A 21381-nucleotide genomic window follows, 5' to 3' on the forward strand; every position below is an offset into this window, starting at 1 on the left:
TTTACTTTGCGATCGTCGATCATGAATCGGGTGAAGATTCTCAACCTTTCTTTTCAAGATACTTGCTGAGGTTCACAATCAGAAGAGGTGGGGTGTCCTGCTTTTTGCTTGCACTTCAGTTCCCATGCCTTGTCGGCTTGTCGATCTTCCTTTTGTGCGCGAAGAACAATTCCAAGCCACTGGATTGCCCCGAATGGTTCGCTGGCTGTAAGCCCCTGTCCCCTTAACAGCGCTTGGAGATTTGATCGGTCGATCCGGAGATTAGTAATCGTAATCCACTCTAGGCAGTCAACCCCGAGGGGTAATTCCCCTAAACTAATCTCCGACTATCCATGAAAAATGTCTTATTCAGTACACCATCCATATATAGATATGTTCGCAGCAGCTAATCATGGGCGCTTTAAAGTATTTAAGACATTCACTGGCGCCAGTGGACTAGTGCAATAACCCCGAAGCTACTTATGCTATTTGCATCGTGCAATTCAATAGTCCCAAGGGACCTCGGGTATATTTAGTGCAATCGCAGCTATGTGTCTCTGGGCTGATCGCTTAGGGGTAGCTCGGTGATCGACTGATGGCTGATCCCGCTATGCGCGCAATGCAGTCTTTGGAGAGTCAGATGCAAGCGGGAGAGTTGTGTTCCGACCATGCAAACTGGGATCATGTGGTGTGGGAGTGGTTTTTTGAGCGGTTTCTCCGAGAACACCATCGGGCAGGGCGATCGACCTCCCGGATTTATCCTTAAGCGAAGAAAAGGTGATTATCAAGCGAACTGTGGGTGAGTCTGAGACATGCCTTGAACTAGGATGCATAGTGAATCTACCATTGTTGAAGGTGCCTACTGAGTTCCACTTGTTAGCGACAAGTGTGTTAGTCGCGCCGGCTTCTTGTCTCTGTGTCTAAGAAGACTCGAGCCACATGGTGGTCTCAACATGACTCATTCATTATCAATTTGGCATCGCCCGTTAGTTCACTTCGCTCAACATTTGGACAGATGTCTTCCAGGTTCGCACTCATAACTATACTCTGAAGTGAGCCGAGAGGGCGCCGAAGGGGTCACGGAGAGAAATCCCTCGGAGATGGTAGGAACAAGCTTTGGCTAAGCTTTGGAGATATTACTTTCGAACGAATCGAAGGACGACTTTAGAGTCTATTCCAGGAAAAGATTTATCAATAAGGCATTCGCAGCAATCAATTGCAATTATGCGCACCTATCCTGAGCATGTTAGGGGTATGAACCAGGAAACAAATGGTGCACGAGACCGGAATATGTGGCGCGGGGGGAGCCGAGGTATTTGCGGATCCTTATCAGCAAGAATTGGAGAAATGTGCGCACAGGACTCGAGAAACACGATGGTCTGAGCAGCAAGACAAGGAGAGAAGGCGGTGTTTCAGAGCCAAGTAAGACATTCACCCAAAGTGCGCCAGAAAAGACCAGAAAAGGGGCTACGTCATCGACCCACTTGAGAAAATTCTGTGTTTTTGATAGATGGCTTGGCACAACCACACTTCAGCACAACTACCCCTATGAAGCTGACAACTGTAGGATGGGGTTTTTGCTGCTTTAGGTCAGTTGCAATTTCGCAGAAACCTACCTTTCCAATTGTTATCAACACAACTGACTGAATGCTGATTCACAGTGCCGGGGCGGTGTCGATCAGTCTAATTCGTGTGCCGTGCTGGAATGGCCATGGCAGGACACGCAATGCCCCTGAGATAGTCCCAACGCTAGCAAAGCTTGGCTGGGTTCGCTCGCATCCCACTTCCAATCGTTAATATCGCTGCCTGCATCGCCATGGTTAGGCTGATGGTCCACCTCGCTGGAGCTCTGCTTGAACCACAGGAACGCCTGTAGAACCAATAACCTATCGACTGCAGAATTTTCTTCCTCTTGCGGTGGAGATGTTTCTCATTCTCTGTTATCTCGCAGATCCAGTTGGCCAATGGGGAGGAGGGATTTCCTCCTCTCCGCTAGCCCTATCCCACGCTTCTCGTACCCGCTGTCAGTGTTCCAGTGTTCCCATCCTTGGATCTGCTATCTATCGCACGATACTGGTTTAGTGTTCTCACTGCACAGCCAACTCCGACAGAACGAGTTACCGTCCGACTGCCGGCTTGCCTTCCCCCCGATAATTCCGTGCTCGGCCCAAGGTCCCCGAGGAAGATTTTGACTGATTTCTTGCCCCATTTGTCCCACACGTTCCCCCTTTCCTGCTTCCTCCTTGGTTCGCTGACCCCAGTGGATTTGATGTCATGTGGACATTCGTCCCCCCCCCCCCAAAGAGCGTATAATTATAATGGATTTCCCCGCCCCCCGGCACCGTTTTCAGAACTGAAACGTTGCAGCGGTTTCAAGAGTCCTCCTCCCCCCCTCACCAACTCTTCCTTGCATAGAACAGTTGGTTGCACGCAGTGTCGCCTCTGTAACGATGCGCCACGTCTCCACGCTGTTCCTGGCCGGTCTGGCCGCACTTGCTTCGGCCTCCACCACCTGTAGTGCCGACAACAAGTGCCCCGAGAGCGCACCCTGCTGCTATAGTGAGTTGACAACCACTTCATCTTTCCCCCACCACGCTAACAACCATCCACAGGCGGAGTATGTGGTGTCGGAACCTCATGTCTGGGCACCTGCGACCCCCTGATGTCGTACTCGCTCGACTCGTGCACGCCGGAGCCCATCTGCAAGAACCAGACCTACAGCTGGAGCAACCTCGACGACACGGTGGCGTACGACCAGTACCTCGGAAACTCGTCGCAGTACGAATGGAGCTGGAGCGGATACCCCAAGGTCGAGAACGGCAGTCTGATGCTCACGATGCCCAACCAGACGACGGGCAGTCTGATGACGCTGAACCACTACATCTGGTACGGCAAGGTGTCGGCCAAGATCAAGAGCAGTCGCGGCGGGGGGGTCATCACCGGGTTCATCCTCATGTCCGACGTGAAGGACGAGATCGACTTCGAGTTTGTGGGGTACAACCTGTCGAGTGTGCAGACCGACTTCTACTTCCAGGGCGTTGAGAACTGTACGTGTTGTCTCTTTTGCGTGAATGGGCTGTGACACGCGCTAACTCCTTCTTTCATTCCCCGCAGACACCAACGAGGTCAACGCCGCCGTCTCCACCGGCAACACCTACAACACCTGGCACACGTACACGATCGACTGGACGCCGGAGCAGCTGGAGTGGCAGGTGGACGGGGTGACGATGCGCACGCTGACCAAGAACTCGACGTACAACGCCACCTCCGGGATCTACATGTACCCGCAGACGCCGTCGCGGCTGCAGATGTCGCTGTGGCCCAGCGGGCTGAGCAGCGAGGGCGAGGGGACGATCGAGTGGGGCGGTGGCCTGGTGGACTGGAACAGCGCCGACATGGAGGAGTACGGCTACTACTACGCGCTGTACAAGGACATCACCATCGAATGCTACAGCCCGCCCGCGGGCACCACCGTCGACGGCGACGTGTCCTACGTCTACACCAGCGACACCGGCCTGTCGGACCAGATTCTCGTGTCCGGCAACAGCACCGTCCTCTACAACCTCGAGGACACGGGCCTCAACATGACCGCCGGCAAGCAGACGACCGCCACCACCAGCAGCAACGGCACCTCCGAGTCCAGCTCCGGCTCCTCCACCAGCACCAGCTTCAGCGAGGGAACGACCTCCAGCAGCGTCGCGAGCTCGTCCTCGTACGTCCAGGGCTCTTCCCTTGCTGCCCTGAGCGCGGCGATTCTTTTCAGCTTCTTCTAGGCGAGGATGAAGTGGACCGTCACTACCCACCCTCCTTTATTTTTCATCACCCAGGGGGATTTCCCCCCCCCCCCCCTTTTTTTTTTCCCCCCCCGGGGGGTTTCCCCCCCCCCCCCCCTTAAACCTCTTCTAACCACCCCTTTACGATCCTTATATATATACTTTCGATTCAAGCATGGCGTGTACGGCGACTTTTCAGATGAGCCAATAAACTGTATTTATATCTTTGAAAGACTAATGGTAATCCCATGAGATTTATTCTGTGCAAATATAGAAGAGCAGACCAGTCTGTCGGGTTCGGCTATGGTGGATATGTTAAGGGTTCGCGTGCAGGAACATATTCAGTACGGCGTCTATCTTCATCTAAATGTCTCTGAAGTTTGGGAATGTAGGTAATATAGGTGAAGAAATGTTCTCGATTATGTGAGGATCATTCAGAGGCGCAACTCGCGTTAAATCCACTCCTTTTGTCATCAGGAATCCCGGGTACAGTGACCCGACTTGATCACTCCGAAAACACTACGATCCCTGAGACATGGGTTCTTATTGAAGTAGTTGTATGATATCTATCAGTGTCTCGTGTGTGTGTCATTATTGATACTTCCCTTCGTGACCTAGTCAATCAAACTTCATACAGATCTGGCTATATATATATCCCATCAGTGTCTGCATGGAAGAACGTTTTTGGGGAATAATCCCCAATGACTTGGTACGCCGAAAATGCGTGAAGCTGGTGCACTTGTGTAGACCTACTCCACACAATTAGGACATGTTGCTGTGTGTGTACGTTTACTTATCGGCTACTCAAAATCATCTACTCTCGGCCTTTCCCTGGGCCTTACTATCACTAGAATGTGAGCAAGTACTTTGTGAGTTCATATTCCGATAGGCTTAAGGCTCCCAAGCAAGCGGGAAGACTGCCTCGGTCTGTGATCATGTACCAGGGGAAAGAAGGGGAAGGTCCCGGAAAGCGTGTAGCCAATGTATCTGATCCTAGAGCTCGAACATAGTATCGTTGAATGAGTTTTCAGAATCGACACATTGACCTCGTCAACTCGTATCATTTATTCATCAATTACCTCCACATCAGCACTAGGCACTGTACCTATCTTTCCCACCCCACCAATCCCAAACCCCTCACCACACCACCATCAACATAAGCATCGCACATTCATTCAGTTAAACATAAATCACGTCCCAACCCTCAAGCCTGAGCCCCCTGCCGTCCCGCCGTCGAAGCCGACCACGTCTTCTGCACGGGGTTCATCATATTCATCGCGACCGCGTGCTCCCGCTGCGCCTTCTTCTGCCAGTACCGTCCCAGCACGAAGGCAGCCACGCCGACCAGCGCGGCGCCGACCACCGTCCCGACTACGATTCCTGCGATGGCGCCCTTGGAGAGGCCGCTGGATCCGCTTTTACCACTGCTTGACGACGACGAGGAGGAATCGGAGGATGTGCTCGACGACGAGGAAGAGGAAGACGAGGACGAGGACGAGTCAGTCGAGGTCGCCTCCGAGACGTTGAAGCAGGGGATGGAGGTGTCGAAGGAGGCAAGCGGCACGTAGGTGATATCGGCGCAGGCGTAGTAGGTCTCGTTGCCGTCGTTGTCGAAGTCGGAGACGTACTTGAGCTGCAGGGTGGCGTTGGAGCCGGTGGTGATGGTGGAGGGGGGGTTGGGGACGGAGTAGCATTCGTGGCCCGGGTCGAGGTCGGGGAAGTTGCTGCTCGAGACGATCGTGCTGAAGTCGGAGTTGCTGGTTGGGTCTGTGTAGAAGGAGTTGTTAGTATTTGGTGCTTTGGAAGGAGGGGGAGGGGTTTGAGAGAGAGGGGAAAGGGGAGCGTACTGTTGTCATATGAGATGGCGAGGTTGACGGAGTAGGATTCTGTTTGGAGGACTAGGGAGACGGCGCCGTTGGCTGGGGCATGAATTAGTTTGGAGGTTCGTGATGGCTGTTCATAGTCTGAGGGTGCATACTGAGAGGGAACTCGGTTCGGTTGGTGACGCCGGCTGAGGAACCGCAGGGGGCAGTGCGGTCCTGCGCCGCGCCCCAGGCACGGTCTGGTGGCCACAAGAACGCAGCGGCCCCCATGTCCGTGGCTTCTGCGGCGAGGGTGCCAGGGATGACGAGGCTGGCTGTGGCAAGCAGCCCGGTGATTAGGGTGATGGGAGACATTGTCGAAAGTGTGTGTGAAGGTGGCAGGTGATGAGGGGTAAATGCTCAAACCCTTGGCTCAGAGGAAGGGGATTTCTGGAATAGAAGGATTGCTGTGCTGGTGACCGTAGCCAGCGGGCTCGCATGGCCGTCTTATAGGATCGGCATCCATAGTATCCCTTTCTCGAAAACGTTACACCCGTCAACGGCCCTGGTGGAGTGGTTGCAACCTTCGCTGGAAGAACTCTTCGCAAACCCATGTGATAAAGATCCGCAGTGGATTGCAAGACGACATGTGCAGGTCGGAACTCCCCAGTGAGGTTCCGACCACCGAACCCTGGCTTGACCTGTCCCGCAGAGTGGAGATGACAACACCGAACCCCTCCTGCAGTGTCACCTCGCCAGGAGACACCAACCGGAAGAGGAAAGCCCGGCATCAGATCATATCAGATTGATAAGATCCTGGTCACTCCGTTCCCTTCCGACCACAAACATCCTTGTCCCAATCCAAGAATTATGTCCGAGGACAAATTGAGAGATGGGTCACGCGGAGACTTGTTCCAATCACTGCATCGGACGAGGGAACCGAAATTTGCTAGCGTGCTCGGATTTTCAATCTGATAAGATAATAAGTGGGCCGTCAGCAGCCACGGGCCCGACCCAACCACGGCACTTCAACTATTGGCAAGAATTTCCTGTCCTGCCAAGTCCAGGAGTGTTCGAATTAAGGCAGAAAGAACCCTAGGCAGCGCTGGGTGCTGTTAGCCAAGCGGAGAGCTACCACCTTGACCAATTGTTGGCAGCTGGTGCCGCTCCATGCAACCCACTCGACGACTCGGTCACTACATCGCACCGGGGTTTATCCCAGCGCCCGCGAGCTTTTGCCAGGAACCTTACCACTTCTGTCTGCACTAACAGACCCTTACCACGGACGCTCGTTGACCTGCACGAAGGATTCGTCCTAGCCACGGAGTCCGGATAAATATTTCCAAGTCCAACACCAGCAGCATGATGCGCTGCTATCGGTCCTGGCCTTCGAAGCCGAAATGACTCCGACCACCGACGCCAGACTTTTTCAGTCTACACAAGGTATGACGTAAAAGACGATACCACCATGAGTATTACAAAGGAACTTGGATCGATAAAAAAAAAGTCAGATCCTACAGCGCGGAGTTGACTTTTAGCGCCGTTGCCTGCGTGATTAATTTATCGAATGCGGTGGAATGGCCAATCCTTGTAGTATCTTGCCCACCGAACCCACCGGCTGCATCACACAGGGCATCGAGCTAGCCCTCCCGCTAGAGCTATAGTGGGCGATACTTGCGAGGTTGCCCGGCGGGCCTGGGTGCTGGAAGTATCCGGATGCAGGTGGTCCGACCAGTCCCTGCCAGCTCACCCGAGGTGGAGGGTTCGTGATGCAGCAAGCTTGTTGAAGTTGAATATAAGCGGCCTGTATCCTACGCTTCCCTATACCCAGAGTTCCCAACACAACCAATCTTACCCCATTTGGTGTCTGCCATCGTCGCACGCATTCCTTCTCAATCAACCACCCCCCCATCAGAAACAGCCGAAACCTCACAATGCACCGCTTCATCCTATTCGTGACTGCCCTAGCAGCTGTATTCACCCCAACCCTGGCATGGAGTTTCCCACACAGCATCCCCCTGTTTCGAAGGGAGGACATCTCGCCCGGCAGTCCGCTCTACGAATGCCACGCCGATTGCGGTACGTCCCCGCGGATCAAGCCACTGCCTTGAACCCACAATCCAACCACTACCATCCCCCTACATCCCTAACCCAGAATCACAGGTGGGGTCATCCTCATGTTCCAGGACGACACCAACGCCACCTACTGCTCCAACGCCACGTACAAGACCGAGCTCAGCGGCTGCCTGGAGTGCGCCCTGACCTACAACATCTGGCAGTACTACGGCGACGACGTCAAGTCCGCGGCCGAAGCGTGCGGCGACAGCGCCACGCCCAGCGCCTCGTCGGCTGCAGCGAGCGCCACGGCTGTTGCGAACTCGGTATGCGTCCCAGTATTACTTACTTGACGAAAGCTAATGTGCCTGTACGGGGTGCAGACTGCTGCTAGCTCCGGGGCGAAAGCCACCGGCTCGTCCTCGGCCTCGGCCAGTGGCTCCGCGGCTTCGGCGTCGGCCACTTCGATGTCTGGGGCAGCGGGCGCGTCGATGAGCGTGGGCGGGATGCTTTTTGCTGCTGCTGCTGTGGTTGGGGGGGTTGTTGTGGTTTGATTTGTCTCTTCTGGATGGATAGATGGCGGCATGTTGTGGAGTGATGGGTGGGCGGTGTATTATCTCGGTCGCGCTATCCCTCGCTTGTAGTATGCTGAGTGGTTGCTGTGGGTGAGATAAGTAGGTTGTGTGTATGTACTATAGTGCAAAGATTTAATCGAGCTGCTTCCAATAATCATACATCGTTGAAAATGTCTCTCTGCTCTCAAGTCAATCGGATGTGAACGCGGTGCTCAACTAGATGATAGTACCTGTGTTTGATGCGGGAGCGAGGCATTGGACCGGTCGTTGGCTGAGCGGGTGATTGCTGGCTTCCCACTGCGGCGAGGGAGGTGCTGCGAGCAAGCTCTAACCATCACGCATCCGGAAAGACTTTCCTGCTGTTTATGATTCTAGATATGGTTGGTCGAGGGAGACTGATTCGCTATGCGCTCCAAAGATAAAGATAGTGACAATGCTGGCATCTCACCATCCCCTACCATTTACATCCCACTGCCAGACCCGCGAACAGAAGAAATGAATATGATCTATCCCACCATCCCGCTAAGCAAATCTATAAATATGTATGTAAAGAACTATATACAATGGAATTCCGAAATTCTATACCGTGGACACTCCGACACCGACGAAAACTTCACCCCCACCGCGAATAAGGCGGCGGGGGCTCACTCGGCACGACCACGGCCGCGGGCGCTACGGCCGTCTGGCTCTGCTGCCCCTCGCTGTCGTCGGCGCCTCGCTCCATCGAACCGCGACTCTGACTCTCTCCCTCCCTTCGCTCCCCACTGCTCACCGGCCGCAGCTCCAGCGTGCTGTTGTCCTCGCCCGTACTGGCCCCGGCCCCCACCCCCACCCCAGCCCCGACCGCCTGCTTCCCCTTCCGCTTCTTCTTGGCGAGGGCGTGTCGGCGGCGGTAGATGGCGATGCCGGCGACGGCCAGCAGCAGCGAGGCGCCGACGCCGACGCCGACCCCGATGCCGATGTTGCGGGCCAGGGTGGATTTCTTGGCGGGCGCGGCGTCGCAGTGCTCGTGGATGACGCTGGTGTTGGAGGGGATGACCTTGTCGCAGTTGAGGTGCTTGGAGGAGCTGAGGGAGAAGGAGTTGACCATTTTGAGGGAGGAGAAGTCCGTGCTGGTGGGATTAGTCTTTGTTGACGGGGTGGGGGGACAGGGACAGGGACGGACCTGGTGATCTCGCCGGTGACGGTGATGTCGTCGGCGTACTCGAGGCTGGACAGGTTCACGGCGAGTGGGGTCCAGGCTTCGATTAGAATGTCTGCTGTGGCGTTCACCAGGGATGGAGCGGAGATGCTGGCGGGTCGTGTTAGTGGTCATGGTGACGGTGGGTATCGAGATGTAGAAAGGCTACGTACGTATCAATAACGCCGCGCAGTGAAAGGCTGCCGTTCATGTAGCTGAGCTCCGGCACGGAGAAGTTGAGGTGCTGCGTCGTGTGCACGGTGAAGCCCGCGTCGTAGTCGCCGTAGCCGCTGGTGGTCGCTTGGGTGATGTTGCCGGCAGACGCCAGCACCGGTAACGACAGACTGTTCGATGTGAGCCAGATGGTCGGTTGTTGCTGGAAGTAGAAACATACCTGGAAACGTTCCCGCCGACATACAGGCTCGCCGCCTGCCGCAGTGCGGGCAGGTCGATCTTCATTATCTGGCTCGACTGCGTATCACATCCCGACTCGCCGCAGATCGAGGATCCGGTCGTGATGTTCTCCAACTTGGACAAGTCGAAACTAAACACCCCACAACGTTACAAGCTGGTTCAAATAAAGAAGTCATGTGGCGGGGAACCCACCTGATGCCACTCCCCAACAAGTTGAGGTAGCTCACATTCCGCAGATTCGGGGCCGACACGGTTAGCGGGGTGCGGCTCTTGACGGTGAAGACCTCGGCCGTCTGCAGCTGCGGCAGCGAGATCGACCGCAACGAGGAGGCGTAGCTGAAGCCCGCCACATAGAGGGAGATGAGGTCCGGGGCCTCGAGGGAGGTCAGCCCGGTGGAGTTCTGGACGGAGAGGCTGGAGGTGATGTTGGTCAGGTTGTGCACGATGAAGCTGCCCGTGTAGTTGGAGCCCACGACCAGATCCCCATAGAGGGTGGTGCAGTTCAGCGTCAACTGGTCCAGCTGGTCCTGCGTGTATATCACAATCCCCTGCCCGTATTCGTCCTGTTGGGCGTTGCAGTCCTGCGCGGCGATGACTAAAATCCCGAGCAACCAAAATGTCAATCATGTGACCTTTACCCAAAAGTGAAACATGGGCAACAAGGAACAAAGAAACAAAAAAAAAAATAATAAATAATAAAAAAAACACGTGGATCATAATCGAGCTTGCTTACGGTTCGCCAAACCTACGGCCACCACCACCACGAGGGTGGACAGCAGATTCATTTCTTCAGTCGGTGTGTTAATTTCATTCAAGATTGGAGGGATCGATGGATGATGTTGTTCATTGCTTAAAGGGAAGGGATTGGGGAGGGGGGGGAAAAGGTCGAGATCCCGGATTTTTCGATTTTTTTGACGCGCGGCTCGGGGGCAGACCCTTTATGTCTGCCTAGGCCCTGAGGGACTCGGGGGGAGAGGGAAGGGAAAAGAGGAGAAGGGGGACAGAAGGGCGTTTCGATTTTCGAGCCACTTTGATTGCGAAGCGGGGCGGCAGGCGGCAAGAACATCCTGACTTGGGTTTAGTCGGTGCTGGATCACTGTGGCGCAGCGCATTTGACTGGTTCAGGGGGAGAATACCGGGTGGGGAGGAGGTGGGAACGCCTGCCTATCGGTCGGCTAACGATGGGCCAAATCCAATAGTTGGTTCCAGTTGGGAAGACGTTAATCCCTTTCAAGCCAGTGAGCAGTCCCTATTCCCTCGTGGGTTTCCCTGGCTGGTCTGGCAGGGCTGAAAAAGTTTATTGGAAGGGGTTCAATGAAATCCCTGAATCGGGTGCCGAGTTTGACGGCCTGACATTTTGGGCCAAGAAGACGGCGATGGATGGTGTGGTGGTGTCTCGGACGGGCGGCTGTGGCTGAGGATGAGGCTTTCGGTCTCCGGAATGACTCGGAGTTAAATACCTTATCCAGTGATGCTGGATGATATCATCAGCGTAGACAGTCGTCATCGATTTTCGAGCAACAGGGCTGCTGCGACGCATATTTATCTGATTGCTGCGGTCGTCCCGACCCTTCCAAGCTAAAGGTTTGATGGCCCACCCTGTCCTAGCTTACACAAGTGATACCTACTCCGTACATACCAACCTTACCCAAGATTCTACCACCAACCACACAATGCAAGCCGCAGTCAACTGGCCTCAGAAGTACCACCCGGGTACAACCGACAACTTCGTCTCCAACGAGGTCTACGTTCCCGGTACAACCGTCGAGCGCGTCTGGGACTACCTAGCCACCATCACCAAATGGGAGTCCTACTACGATAACGTGGGCCAGATCACCCCGCCAAGCTCCGGCCCTGTGCTGCACGAAGGGGACAAATTCTCGTTCTCCACCTTCGGATTCCCCCCGCTCCAGGCCGAAGTGCACGAGTCGGTGCCGCCCACAGACAACAAGCCGGGAAGACTCGCGTGGCGCGCCTGGCAGGAGGGCGACGAGGACACCGCGCTGGATATTTACCATGCGTGGATCGTGGAGAAGACCGAATGGGGGGTGATCCGCATCCTGACGCAGGAGTCGCAGATCGGGAAGCCCGCCGCGCAGCTGGCGACGCAGAAGCCGAACCCGATGTTGAACGGGCACCAAGCGTGGTTGGATGGCTTGGCGGAGATTGCGCGGTCGGGTTGATGGTGACAGAGCGCATGATGGGTTTTGTGCTTGTTGACCATGTTGGCCGTCTGCATCTACTCTGCGCTCAGACCGTGCCTTCATAGATGTCCCAATCTAAATAATGTGTAGTAGGATTATTGTGTTGTGATTCTTGCTGTGTCCGTGTTTCGGAATGTACTCGTTCATGTCTAGTATAATCATCTCTATTGAGTGTGAACATTTCAAATCCCATGTCTCCACCAGCAGTGCTCTGCAGAATCTCTCCAGACATTCCGCACTACCACCTCTTCCACCTACAACCCCAGTCGTCATCCTTTTCACACCCGGTCCTCCCGCACCATGTTGCGATACGGGTTATTCGGATCCTGCTCCTCCTCCTCAGCGGATGGGATCGTCTTGCGCACGCGACAAGGGTTCCCGACCGCTACCGAGAAGGGAGGAATATCCTTGGTGACAATGGAGCCGGCGCCAATCGTCGACCCTTCCCCGATAGTGACGCCCGGGAGGATGACCACGTTCCCGCCGATCCAGCAGTCGTTGCCGATCGTGACGGGGTGGCCGAACTCGACGAACTTGCGGCGCGACAGGACGCTGACGTCATGGCCGGCCGTGTAGATGTTGACGTTCGGGCCGAATTGGACGCGGTCGCCGATGATGATCAGGCTGGTGTCGAGGGCGGTGAAGCTTTGGCAGAGGAATTGTTAGCGAGGAGAGGTAACTGAACGAAGACGGTCAGGGCTAACTTGAAGTTCATGAAGCAATCGCGGCCGATGCTGATGTTGCAGCCGTAGTCGGGCATGAAGGGCGGCTCGATGAAGGTGCCCTCGCCGACCCGGCCGACGATCTTCTGGAGGAGCTCGAAGCGCCGCTCGGCGATCTGCTCGAAGGGGACGGACTTGGCGTCGAGGTTGTTGTAGTCCTGGGCCACGCCGCGGGCGCGGTGTCGGCCTTCCAGAAGTTTCGGGACGTTGGGGTTGTATCTGAGCCGTCAGCATCCTTCACCAATGCGCTATCTGCACCCCGTACGGTATGCACACGACACACCAGTGAGCTTCAATGTGTGTGTACGTACAGCATGCCGGAGATCATCCGCTCGTACTCCTCGCACATGGGTACATGATTCAATCCCCGGGCGATCTCGATGATCTCGGGTCGTTTTTCGGACGCAGCGACGGACATGATGACAGTGATCTAATAAACAATGGATTGTCTGGAGATGAAAGGAAATACCCTGGTGCTTGATCTCGTGGCAGCGCGCCTATTTATGGAGGCTGGTCGACCGCGGGGTAGCGACTCCGCAAACCGGGCATCGCGCCTCTCGATTCCCGATCGGGAAATACTCCCAACTGCTGGAGTCGCGGAGCGCTTGGCGCCGATATTTCACCGCCTCACCGCCTAGTATGTCTGCCTTGTTGCCTTGCGGAACAGGCTACGGATTAGCATCCCTCCGCTTAGTGCATAATGTTAGGTTTGCATAAGTTCCGCAGCTACAACCATACCTCTCTTATCACGAGTGGTGCTAGTACTGGACTCAGTCGGAAGCTGCGTCCTTCTAGTAGTAGCGAGAGATGCTGCGAGGCATGTCAAGTAGCACTGCACACGAATGGGACAAATACGCTCTATTAGCGAAGCCACTCGGTACGGCACTTCGTCATTCCGACAGTATACTTCGAAACACATAAACATTCATAACCTACAATAAAAAGGTCCACCACAGCACACCAAAATTGTGCGACTTTTACTCCCTCCACACCAGAACCCCCCTCTCATACAACCCACTGACCACCCCCAACCCCCTCTTCACATCCCTCACAGCGGTCGAACTCGTCCCGAACTCCTCCCCTACGAACAAATCCTCCACCCGCCCCTCCACATTGCCATCCCACTCGGCGACCCAACTCGGCGCCCGCCCTCTCTCGGCAACAGGCTTACCCTTCCCATTCCCCTGGAAATCCACCGCCCAATTCGTCTTCGCCACCTTCGCCACCGCGGGGAAGAACGGATGGCCCGCCAGGATCAGCTTCCCCTTTCCGTCCGTGCTCAGATTGTCCACCAGAAACCTGGTCCGGAAGGACAGCGTCTTCTCCAGATCCTTGGTGGCAGGATCGATCCGGTACACCGTCACGGAGGGCGTCGTCGTCGACGCGACGGCCACGTGGGTGTGGTTGAGCGCTGCGATACCGTTCGCGTAGGGCAGGTGCGCGACGACCTTGTACGTGTCCGTCTGCAGGTTGGCGTAGACCACCGTGCCTCCGGGGTAGGCGGAGTAGGTCTCCAGGGCGGCGAGGAGCGGGGAGGCGCGCTGGGTGAAGCGGTGGTCGTTGGTGATGTAGAGCTCGTGCGGGGAGACGGCGAGCAGGGCGTTGGGCCCGTGCAGGAGCGGGTGGGTTATGGTCTTTTCGTGGTGGAGCGACGGGGCTTGAGGGTTGGGGTCGAGGGTGAAGAGCTCGATGGCCGGGCCGGTCGGGGCGTGGTTCGCGACGAAGAGTTGTAAGGTCTTCGGGTTGTAGGCTAGGCCCAGCGGGTGGAAGGTCTGGCGGGAGGTGGTGGGGAAGTTGGTCAATGGGAGCGGGTGGAGGTTGTTTTCGTCGGAGGTCGCGTCGAAGGTGGAGGCGTAGTTGTAGAGGTAGAGTGTTCCCGGGTTGGTGGCGTTGATGAAGGTTCCCTGCGTTGTGGGGGAGGGAGGTCAGTCGGTGGGATAAGAATGCGGGGAGGGAGGGGCACCGACCATGACGGTGTTCCAGGTGTCGCGGCCCGGGTCGCAGCTTAGGATCGCGAAGCCGCGCTGCGTGTCGAGGTGGACATCTTCGCAGTTACGGATCCGGTCTGCGAGCACGACTTTCTGGTCGGCGAATTTGGAGATCTGAGGAAGTCGGCTGGGATGGTTGTTCACCGTCAGCCAAATGAGGGTGTGGCGGTCGGTCAACCAGCCCAGCAGTACAGCTAGGCCGAGGACGATCTAGGTGATCGGGTTAGAGTGCGAGCGGCCCTTCTGAGCAGGGGGAGGGAATGTACTGTTGCTATACGTGTTGACAGTCCCATGATCTTGGAAGAAGGCTGACAGGTGACAAAAACATGATGAGAGGGGTGGGAATTGACTGCAGATAAATAAGGTTGTTTTGTTGGGAAATTTACGGGTTCAAGGCTGATCGCGTCCCCACCAGGCGGACTAGCCCTCCGTATCCCGCCCACAGCCAGCCTATCGGACTATCCTGTCGGGCCATAGAGCTTCCGTTTGGCTGGAAGATGACATGGTCTGAGGTGAGATTGATTTCTTTGATGCTGGATTGCTAATCCACGGATATCCAGTGGAGACTGCTGGTCAACATCGTATTATGAGTTTGGTTACTATGTTCGTATCGATTAGTGATCGACTTGCCTGGGCTGGGTGGGTCCCTTCTGCTGGCGCTCGATACGGAAGCCCACTGCAGCCATTCGGCACATGGAAGTATGCTGGTAGAGTAAATGATAACATAGTATGAGTGAAAAGATCAAATAGTAGATCTCTGGTAGTACTAGTACATCATACTACATAGTCAGTAGGTCCGTAGTCTATAGCCCCTCTAAGATTATATGCATGGTCCTGACTAAGTCATTCTAGATCTGCTGGTTTTCTCCTATTTCATAATTTTCTTTTCTGGGGGGCATATAATATCTCTTCAGAGAAAAGCGACAGAGGTTTGACAAGTTTGAGTTCTAAATAGATAGGGATAGAGGCTTACGAGAGCACTAAACTACGTATGCGTATACTCTCCAGGCTCCAGCTAGACCCTTGCCTTTCCGTATGCGGGATAGCGTGATCATGGCCTGCTAGTCGATGCCTTAGGCAGTAAGTTCTGAACGTCACGTGACAAGGCTGGGATGGAATCTCATGACTTTGCGAATTACGCAAGACTTTGGAGTACAACTCATCCTAAATTTTTCTTATACCCATCACAGATTGAGGTGTGGATGAACCCAGAAATTGTAAACAAACGTGCATTGCACAGGATACGAATGCCTCAGGCAAAAAGAATGTGGTTCGTCTCTGGAATGGTCACATGATGCACTGAAGCAAAAAAACTCACATAAGGGGATTCCAGGTTACCTGGTTAACTTAGTGGTGATTTTGAGTCGAGCGTACTGCTACCTCCTCAAAGCACTATCGACATGCCATAACCAATTATGCCGCATCAGGAAACAAGAGCGATCCGACTGTAAAAATTCGCATCGAGTGGATCGGTCGGTGGAGCCCTTCTGAAAGTGGATGGCCGAGTCTCAGGTACCAGTCGAGTCGTTCATCATAATAGTCAGGGTCACAGCCTTGTTCCCTTAGACTGATTGAAGAGTCTCTCTTCTTTTTCATCGCACATCCCTCTCTGCACTTTTTTTCCTGCTACACACTAATGCCATTGGAACATCATGGGTCATGCGGGTTTCTCCGCTGCCCAGCCGAGATCCTGAACTTGGTGTTTGGCATGCTTTCAACAGCTGAACTCAGGGCACTAGGCCTCGTCAATAAGGATTTATGCGCACTTTTTGAGCCATATTTCTATTCCAAAATCGATTGGATCTGGCGAGAAGATCACGCTCCTCCCCCAATCACACTACTGCTACGAACAATCATCAGCAGACCTCAGCTAGCTGCTCACACCACCAGTTTCCAATTTCAGAGCCTTCCAGCCTACTGCTGGGAGTGGAATAAGTTTGCAGGTCAAAAGATTTCTGTTCCTGTTGCTGAAATAGACGAATTCATTACATTCGTCCAGAGGACTGGGTCCCATACAGTGACCTTTGGATTGATGGATTAAGCAACGGTACTCCGGATGCTATGCTTGCTCTACTCTTAGCACAACTGTGGAACCTGAGAAGTCTGTCACTTGACTATATCTTCTGCCAGCAGACTAAAATGATTGAGATGCTTTCCAGTCGGCCATCTGCGAGCCTGCGATGTATAGATTGCCAGACTTTAAGCATCTCCAAACTGTGTCTTTCCAGTCCTATGACGATTCCGGCGCTCTGTGCACGGCGTTAAGGTCTCGAGGCCAGAGACCGTTGGGTCAATCACTTGTCCTCCCATTCTTCTACTTGCCAGACGTCCAACGCATTTCGGCCGCAATTCAGAACACAGATAATTTCGCATGGCCTGCAGCCTGCTTACCTAACCCATCCAAGCTTACCTCGATCTATCTGGCCGACATACGGGAAGCAAATATCGGCTCTCTGCTGTCCGTCACCCGCAACCTTCAATCACTTCGTTGGACCTGGTATTACGATTATGGTGTCCTCGATGCTACTGTTGTGCCCATTATCAACCTAGATGGGATCGTGGCCGCATTATCCCGTGTTCGAAATACTCTCACAGATTTGACCATCTTTGCTGAGGCTCCCATTGGGGGTGATGATCCATGCTATCCAGCCGTGAAGGTACAGGGCTCGTTGCGTGAGATGGTCGAGTTCGGCAAGCTCAAGAGACTACAAATTCCGCTAGCATTCCTGGTAGGGTTTGCGCAGGACACCACGAAACGGCTGCAGGATGTCCTCCCACGGAACATCGAATACCTTTCTCTCACGGACGAGTTAGGGCTTCAGAATGAGGATGGATATGTTGAGGAAACCTGGCCGGTCTATGAATGGCAGGATTTCGCCGTTTTGATATTATTGCGGACGTGGCTGGAGGATTGGAGAACCCACACACCCCACCTTCGAGGCGTTTCGTTGGTCTATGAAGAACTAGATACTAATCAAGGCGAGTGGCCTCCCGAGTTAAGGCACCAGCTCACGGAGCTAGGCACTCAAGCTGGTATACAGCTCGAGTTGGTTGAGTGGGTACGGCGTTGGTAAATTACTAAGCGTGCCCAAGTCATTCATAAGCCACTTTCCTACTTTCAGATATTCAAATAATTCGGATTCATTTCAGAAGCAAGACCTTCAAACCTTGCTGTTCCTGTCGCTGTTTGCACCAGTTTCCTCGTTGCTTTCGTCGGGAGAGTAGCAGAGTTGAATTTGGCTCCTCTCTTCAATACCCCCAGCGATCTCGCTTAGGTCGAACGTTTTGGGGGCTTCACTTTTATCCAGAACTTTGAGCCCATACTCCTGGACGAACAAGCTGAAGCCGAATCTCGGATACAGTAACAGGGCTCTGAGAGAAGCCTAATATACATCGCAGCGACCAATCAGCTCAGCAGCCAGTATACGGTAGTTCTTCGGAGATTCTCTTATTACCCTAGGTCTAAGAAGTCATCTCCTGTCAAAACTCGGAAGACTAAAGCGAGACCAAGATGCCTCATCTCCGAGGACATCAAAATGTCTTAGGTGTATGGGGTAGGAAGGGCTATCAGTGGCTCAGAGGCTCGATATTTAGCCTTCAAACTAGGTACACTAGCTGTCACTAAAGCTGAACTACCAGAGACTATTGGTTGCAGTTCCGGAAGACCCTGGCTGACTTACTAGCAAGTATGTCGCGGTGTGGCCCTTAGAGACTGGGGTCCTGGACACTAAGCTTAGTGCCCGGTGCCCTTGAAGTGGGACTCCGGGTCGGACCGTACCCAACCACTGCTGGGGACTGTCAAGGATTCCCGGCAATTATCTATCAGGTTTAGAGAGGACTTAGGGCTAAAGTTCAAAAACATTAGAGCTTGTTACCCGAAACTACGGTATATAATCTTTTACATGAGAATGGATCATTCTAGGTTAAAGTGGTCGACTATGGGGTAAAAGAACTCTCGATTATAGGAAAAAAACAAGTGGAAAACTGAGTCATGGCAGATTGGCGCGAGACGCTTGCCGCAGCAGGTGTCTCTTTCATGTAATCTACCTTGTTCAGGTGAGTAAGTGCACTGCACTTCTAGTCGCTCTCGCTCTCGCTCTCGCTCAAATAGGTACCAGTATGAAAGCACGGCATATGAGCCTTGCAGATGTACACCTCCTCGCACGGATCCGGGGCCAACGACACATTATCCCGGTAGTTGTCATTGAGCAGTTGCCTCTCCAGCGGGCCCTGAAGGTCCCAGATCTGCTCGCGCATCCACCGCGCTTTATCCAGCCACGCCTTGTCGACCTTCTCCGATGGCAATATCACCAGCTGCATGCCCCACAAGCCCTGCGTCATCAGCGCCTCGCGCCACAACCGCGGGCGCCAGTTTGCCTCATAGGCGTGGTGCTCAATCTCCCCGTCCGCCTCGTCCCCGGAGACCATCTTCATGGCGCCGGCCCACATACGCCTCCACCGCCGACAAACGAAGATATGATGCAACACGTGCTGGTCCATGGGCAGGTCTCTCGGGTCGATCGGCGGGGCGTAGGGGCCGCGAGCTCGCGACGGCGGCTCGAACCCCGGATGGCCGCCGTAGCACACAAAATCCGGCACGCAGTACTTGATGTACTCCAGGCGGGTGGCGATGCTATGCACGGGCGTGAACGGGGAGGGCCTTGCGCCCCCCGCCGCCAGGAACGCCTCCATGTCGCGCCCGAACAGCTCCCCGTAGATGATTATCTGGAAGGTGGCGCGGTCGGCGTCGGTGTAGAGGGTGTTGGGCTCGCTCACGCCGCCGTCCCAGAAATTCTCCGTGCTGCGGAGCCACTGCTGCCCGGCCAACTTGTCGATGCGGTCGGAGAGCGGGTTCACGATGTCGAAGCGCGCCTGGTGCAGGCGCCGGATGTCGGCCAGCGTGAGCCCCGCGTGCGCCAGGCAGAACTCGTACAGCCCGTCGATGCCGCCCTGCAGGGCCTCGTGCAGGAGGGCGGTCCGCGTCGCGTTGCCCACGGCCCACTCGCTGGCTTGCCGGGCTGTGGCGGCGACCAGGAAGTACGGGTGCGGCGAGAAGAAGGTCGGGGCCGAGGCGGCCGCGAAGTTGGCACGCAGGAGGCGGCAGCTGGACGAGGCGATGGTCAGGGTCTCAATGTTGTCGAGGAAGGCGGGGAGGAGGGCGAGGATCTCGTTTGGTAGGGAGTTAATGGTGGTGGTCATGGTGGTAGACATCGTGCCGAGAATTGCACGATGCTGAGGGGATATTGCGGCTTCAGGGACGCGCCATTATATTTGCTGTTATTTATGTCCGGAGGCCTGGGTACTTTTGGTATCATGAAGCTCTTGTCAACCACCAACCTAGTGTAGTAAGTCGATAATATTATAAAATCGTTGTGATCCCATGCAAGCTTTCAACGGAGACAAGGTATTGTTTCGAATTCTTCCTTCTGAAGAACGAAACTGCCGCTTATGCTTCTAGCAGCAATGAAACATACTAATCATGTCCATATACTTGGTGTTCAAGTCTGCTTGATCTAGTTGCTGCATCGTTAATTATCGGAATACGTTCAGCAATAATGAACAGTTTCGTGAGGAAACTTTACTTGGATCTTTTGCACAGGCTCACAGGACACAGGAAACAATTCTGGTTCGTGCTGTCATTGGCAATACAAAGTGTTGCAATCTAGGATCTCTATCTACGTACAGGAGTATGGGGTGACTGATGGACGATGTTCCACGCTCGCTGCGTAAGTTTATTTGAGGACTTGCCTAAGATCCAGCGGAGTGAATGGTGAGAGGCCTGAAACCGGAGAGACCTCATAGCCTCTTCTAGTGTCTCTTTCTCAACGTTGCATCTTCTGTACGATTCTCTCACAAGCCTTCGACTTCCATCGCCGGATACACATAACAATGCTCTTACCAACGAAGGCATAGTAACAAAGAAGATTGAAGTGGACAATGAGCATTCTTTGTTTCAACTACTTACCCATACGCCACATTGAAAGACTTGAGACAAAGAAGGAAAACAGCCCACTTCACTCGAAGAGTTATCATGGCAGCTAAGACTATACTTGTTCACTGACTTGTACACTGATTTCCGTGAAGAAAGAAGTACTCTTGTGTTTGATTGTGTTGATCTTATTTAAGCTACGGCATGCCCGAAGTCTTCTGGGTGTTGCACCTCTAACACACACAACTCAACACCAACTTTTCATCATAGCCTTTTCCAATCCCGCCCCAAATCTTCAGAGTGTACAGTCCCGAGTCGAATCCCTATAATTACTACCACAATGTCCGACATCGGGGCCTACTACAACATCATCGTGTTCAGCCTCTCCGCGGGCTACGTACTCATCAGCGGGTTGGGGTGCGTGTGCTACTTCGAAATGCGGGCCCTGGAGGACCGGGTGGGCGAGCTGCGCGACGGCGAGTGGAAACTGCATGCGCGTCTACGAGAGTACAGAGAGTCTATCAAGCATGACGAGGAGCGGCTGCAGGAGCTCGAGGAGCAGGTGGAGGAACTGAAGCAACGGCTGGCCGAGATGAAGGCGACCCAATACCCGATCCGGGTGGCGGAGACCGATGAAGAGTCGTTGCTGGACATCAGCGCAGAAATGGAGGAACGGGCAGCAATTGAGAATTAAGGCAGTGTCAAGGATCCTTCTCTACCCTATCTATCGCCCGGATGCGCTTAGTGCCTTGGTTCGTTG

General features: G+C 54.3%; 9 protein-coding genes across 9 annotated transcripts; 5 read left to right on the plus strand and 4 right to left on the minus strand.

Annotated features, from left to right (window-relative positions):
* Positions 1-2344: 2344 nt before the first annotated feature.
* Positions 2345-3805, plus strand: BO72DRAFT_444487 (uncharacterized protein). Its single transcript, XM_040943820.1, has 3 exons — positions 2345-2538; positions 2592-3026; positions 3094-3805. Exons 1-3 carry the CDS (start codon positions 2430-2432, stop codon positions 3750-3752), a joined length of 1203 nt encoding a protein of 400 aa, XP_040805469.1. The 5' UTR covers positions 2345-2429; the 3' UTR covers positions 3753-3805.
* A 1151-nt stretch (positions 3806-4956) lies between these two features.
* Positions 4957-5929, minus strand: BO72DRAFT_420992 (copper acquisition factor BIM1-like domain-containing protein; the record flags this gene model as incomplete). Its single annotated transcript, XM_040942747.1, has 3 exons — positions 4957-5519; positions 5600-5671; positions 5731-5929. 3 exons carry the CDS (start codon positions 5927-5929, stop codon positions 4957-4959), a joined length of 834 nt encoding a protein of 277 aa, XP_040805470.1.
* A 1559-nt stretch (positions 5930-7488) lies between these two features.
* On the plus strand, positions 7489-8163 carry BO72DRAFT_455358 (uncharacterized protein; the record flags this gene model as incomplete). Its single annotated transcript, XM_040946228.1, has 3 exons — positions 7489-7633; positions 7718-7935; positions 7993-8163. The coding sequence occupies 3 exons, from the start codon at positions 7489-7491 to the stop codon at positions 8161-8163; spliced, it is 534 nt and encodes a 177-aa protein (XP_040805471.1).
* A 505-nt stretch (positions 8164-8668) lies between these two features.
* BO72DRAFT_444488 (uncharacterized protein) lies at positions 8669-10746 on the minus strand. Its single transcript, XM_040943821.1, has 6 exons — positions 10512-10746; positions 9971-10373; positions 9759-9908; positions 9538-9708; positions 9350-9475; positions 8669-9296 (listed from the first exon to the last, which is right to left on the minus strand). The coding sequence occupies exons 1-6, from the start codon at positions 10561-10563 to the stop codon at positions 8798-8800; spliced, it is 1401 nt and encodes a 466-aa protein (XP_040805472.1). The 5' UTR covers positions 10564-10746; the 3' UTR covers positions 8669-8797.
* Positions 10747-11278: 532 nt separating this feature from the next.
* On the plus strand, positions 11279-12162 carry BO72DRAFT_444489 (uncharacterized protein). The gene has a single exon (XM_040943822.1). The coding sequence runs from the start codon at positions 11368-11370 to the stop codon at positions 11959-11961; it is 594 nt and encodes a 197-aa protein (XP_040805473.1). The 5' UTR covers positions 11279-11367; the 3' UTR covers positions 11962-12162.
* A 1519-nt stretch (positions 12163-13681) lies between these two features.
* On the minus strand, positions 13682-15035 carry BO72DRAFT_483133 (calcium-dependent phosphotriesterase; the record flags this gene model as incomplete). Its single annotated transcript, XM_040947774.1, has 3 exons — positions 14959-15035; positions 14672-14902; positions 13682-14608 (listed from the first exon to the last, which is right to left on the minus strand). The coding sequence occupies exons 1-3, from the start codon at positions 14983-14985 to the stop codon at positions 13682-13684; spliced, it is 1185 nt and encodes a 394-aa protein (XP_040805474.1). The 5' UTR covers positions 14986-15035.
* A 1011-nt stretch (positions 15036-16046) lies between these two features.
* On the plus strand, positions 16047-17766 carry BO72DRAFT_516400 (uncharacterized protein; the record flags this gene model as incomplete). The annotated part of the gene is made up of 3 exons (XM_040949579.1): positions 16047-16699; positions 16735-16793; positions 16841-17766. The coding sequence occupies exons 1-3, from the start codon at positions 16329-16331 to the stop codon at positions 17764-17766; spliced, it is 1356 nt and encodes a 451-aa protein (XP_040805475.1). The 5' UTR covers positions 16047-16328.
* A 1063-nt stretch (positions 17767-18829) lies between these two features.
* BO72DRAFT_339275 (uncharacterized protein) lies at positions 18830-19870 on the minus strand (the record flags this gene model as incomplete). Its single annotated transcript, XM_040940593.1, has 1 exon — positions 18830-19870. A coding segment is annotated over one exon (1041 nt), but the record flags the coding sequence as incomplete, so codon positions are not given.
* A 1091-nt stretch (positions 19871-20961) lies between these two features.
* On the plus strand, positions 20962-21315 carry BO72DRAFT_492296 (uncharacterized protein; the record flags this gene model as incomplete). The annotated part of the gene is made up of 1 exon (XM_040948281.1): positions 20962-21315. The coding sequence occupies one exon, from the start codon at positions 20962-20964 to the stop codon at positions 21313-21315; it is 354 nt and encodes a 117-aa protein (XP_040805477.1).
* Between the last annotated feature and the right edge of the window lie 66 nt (positions 21316-21381).

The sequence above is a fragment of the Aspergillus fijiensis genome (assembly GCF_003184825.1).
Source record: "Aspergillus fijiensis CBS 313.89 unplaced genomic scaffold BO72scaffold_5, whole genome shotgun sequence".
Classification (NCBI taxonomy): domain Eukaryota; kingdom Fungi; phylum Ascomycota; class Eurotiomycetes; order Eurotiales; family Aspergillaceae; genus Aspergillus; species Aspergillus fijiensis.

Excerpts from the sequence above, each read along its gene's own strand:
- BO72DRAFT_444487 (XM_040943820.1), top strand. The coding sequence starts at position 2,430 with ATGCGCCACGTCTCCACGCTGTTCCTGGCCGGTCTGGCCGCACTTGCT. Across the intron at positions 2,539-2,591 it reads GAGCGCACCCTGCTGCTATA|GCGGAGTATGTGGTGTCGGA; the intron begins GTGAGTTGACAA and ends AACCATCCACAG. Across the intron at positions 3,027-3,093 it reads CTTCCAGGGCGTTGAGAACT|ACACCAACGAGGTCAACGCC; the intron begins GTACGTGTTGTC and ends CATTCCCCGCAG.
- BO72DRAFT_444488 (XM_040943821.1), bottom strand. The coding sequence starts at position 10,563 with ATGAATCTGCTGTCCACCCTCGTGGTGGTGGTGGCCGTAGGTTTGGCG. Across the intron at positions 10,374-10,511 it reads GGCCGTAGGTTTGGCGAACC|TCATCGCCGCGCAGGACTGC; the intron begins GTAAGCAAGCTC and ends TCGGGATTTTAG. Across the intron at positions 9,709-9,758 it reads GTCGGCGGGAACGTTTCCAG|TCTGTCGTTACCGGTGCTGG; the intron begins GTATGTTTCTAC and ends CACATCGAACAG.
- BO72DRAFT_444489 (XM_040943822.1), top strand. The coding sequence starts at position 11,368 with ATGGCCCACCCTGTCCTAGCTTACACAAGTGATACCTACTCCGTACAT.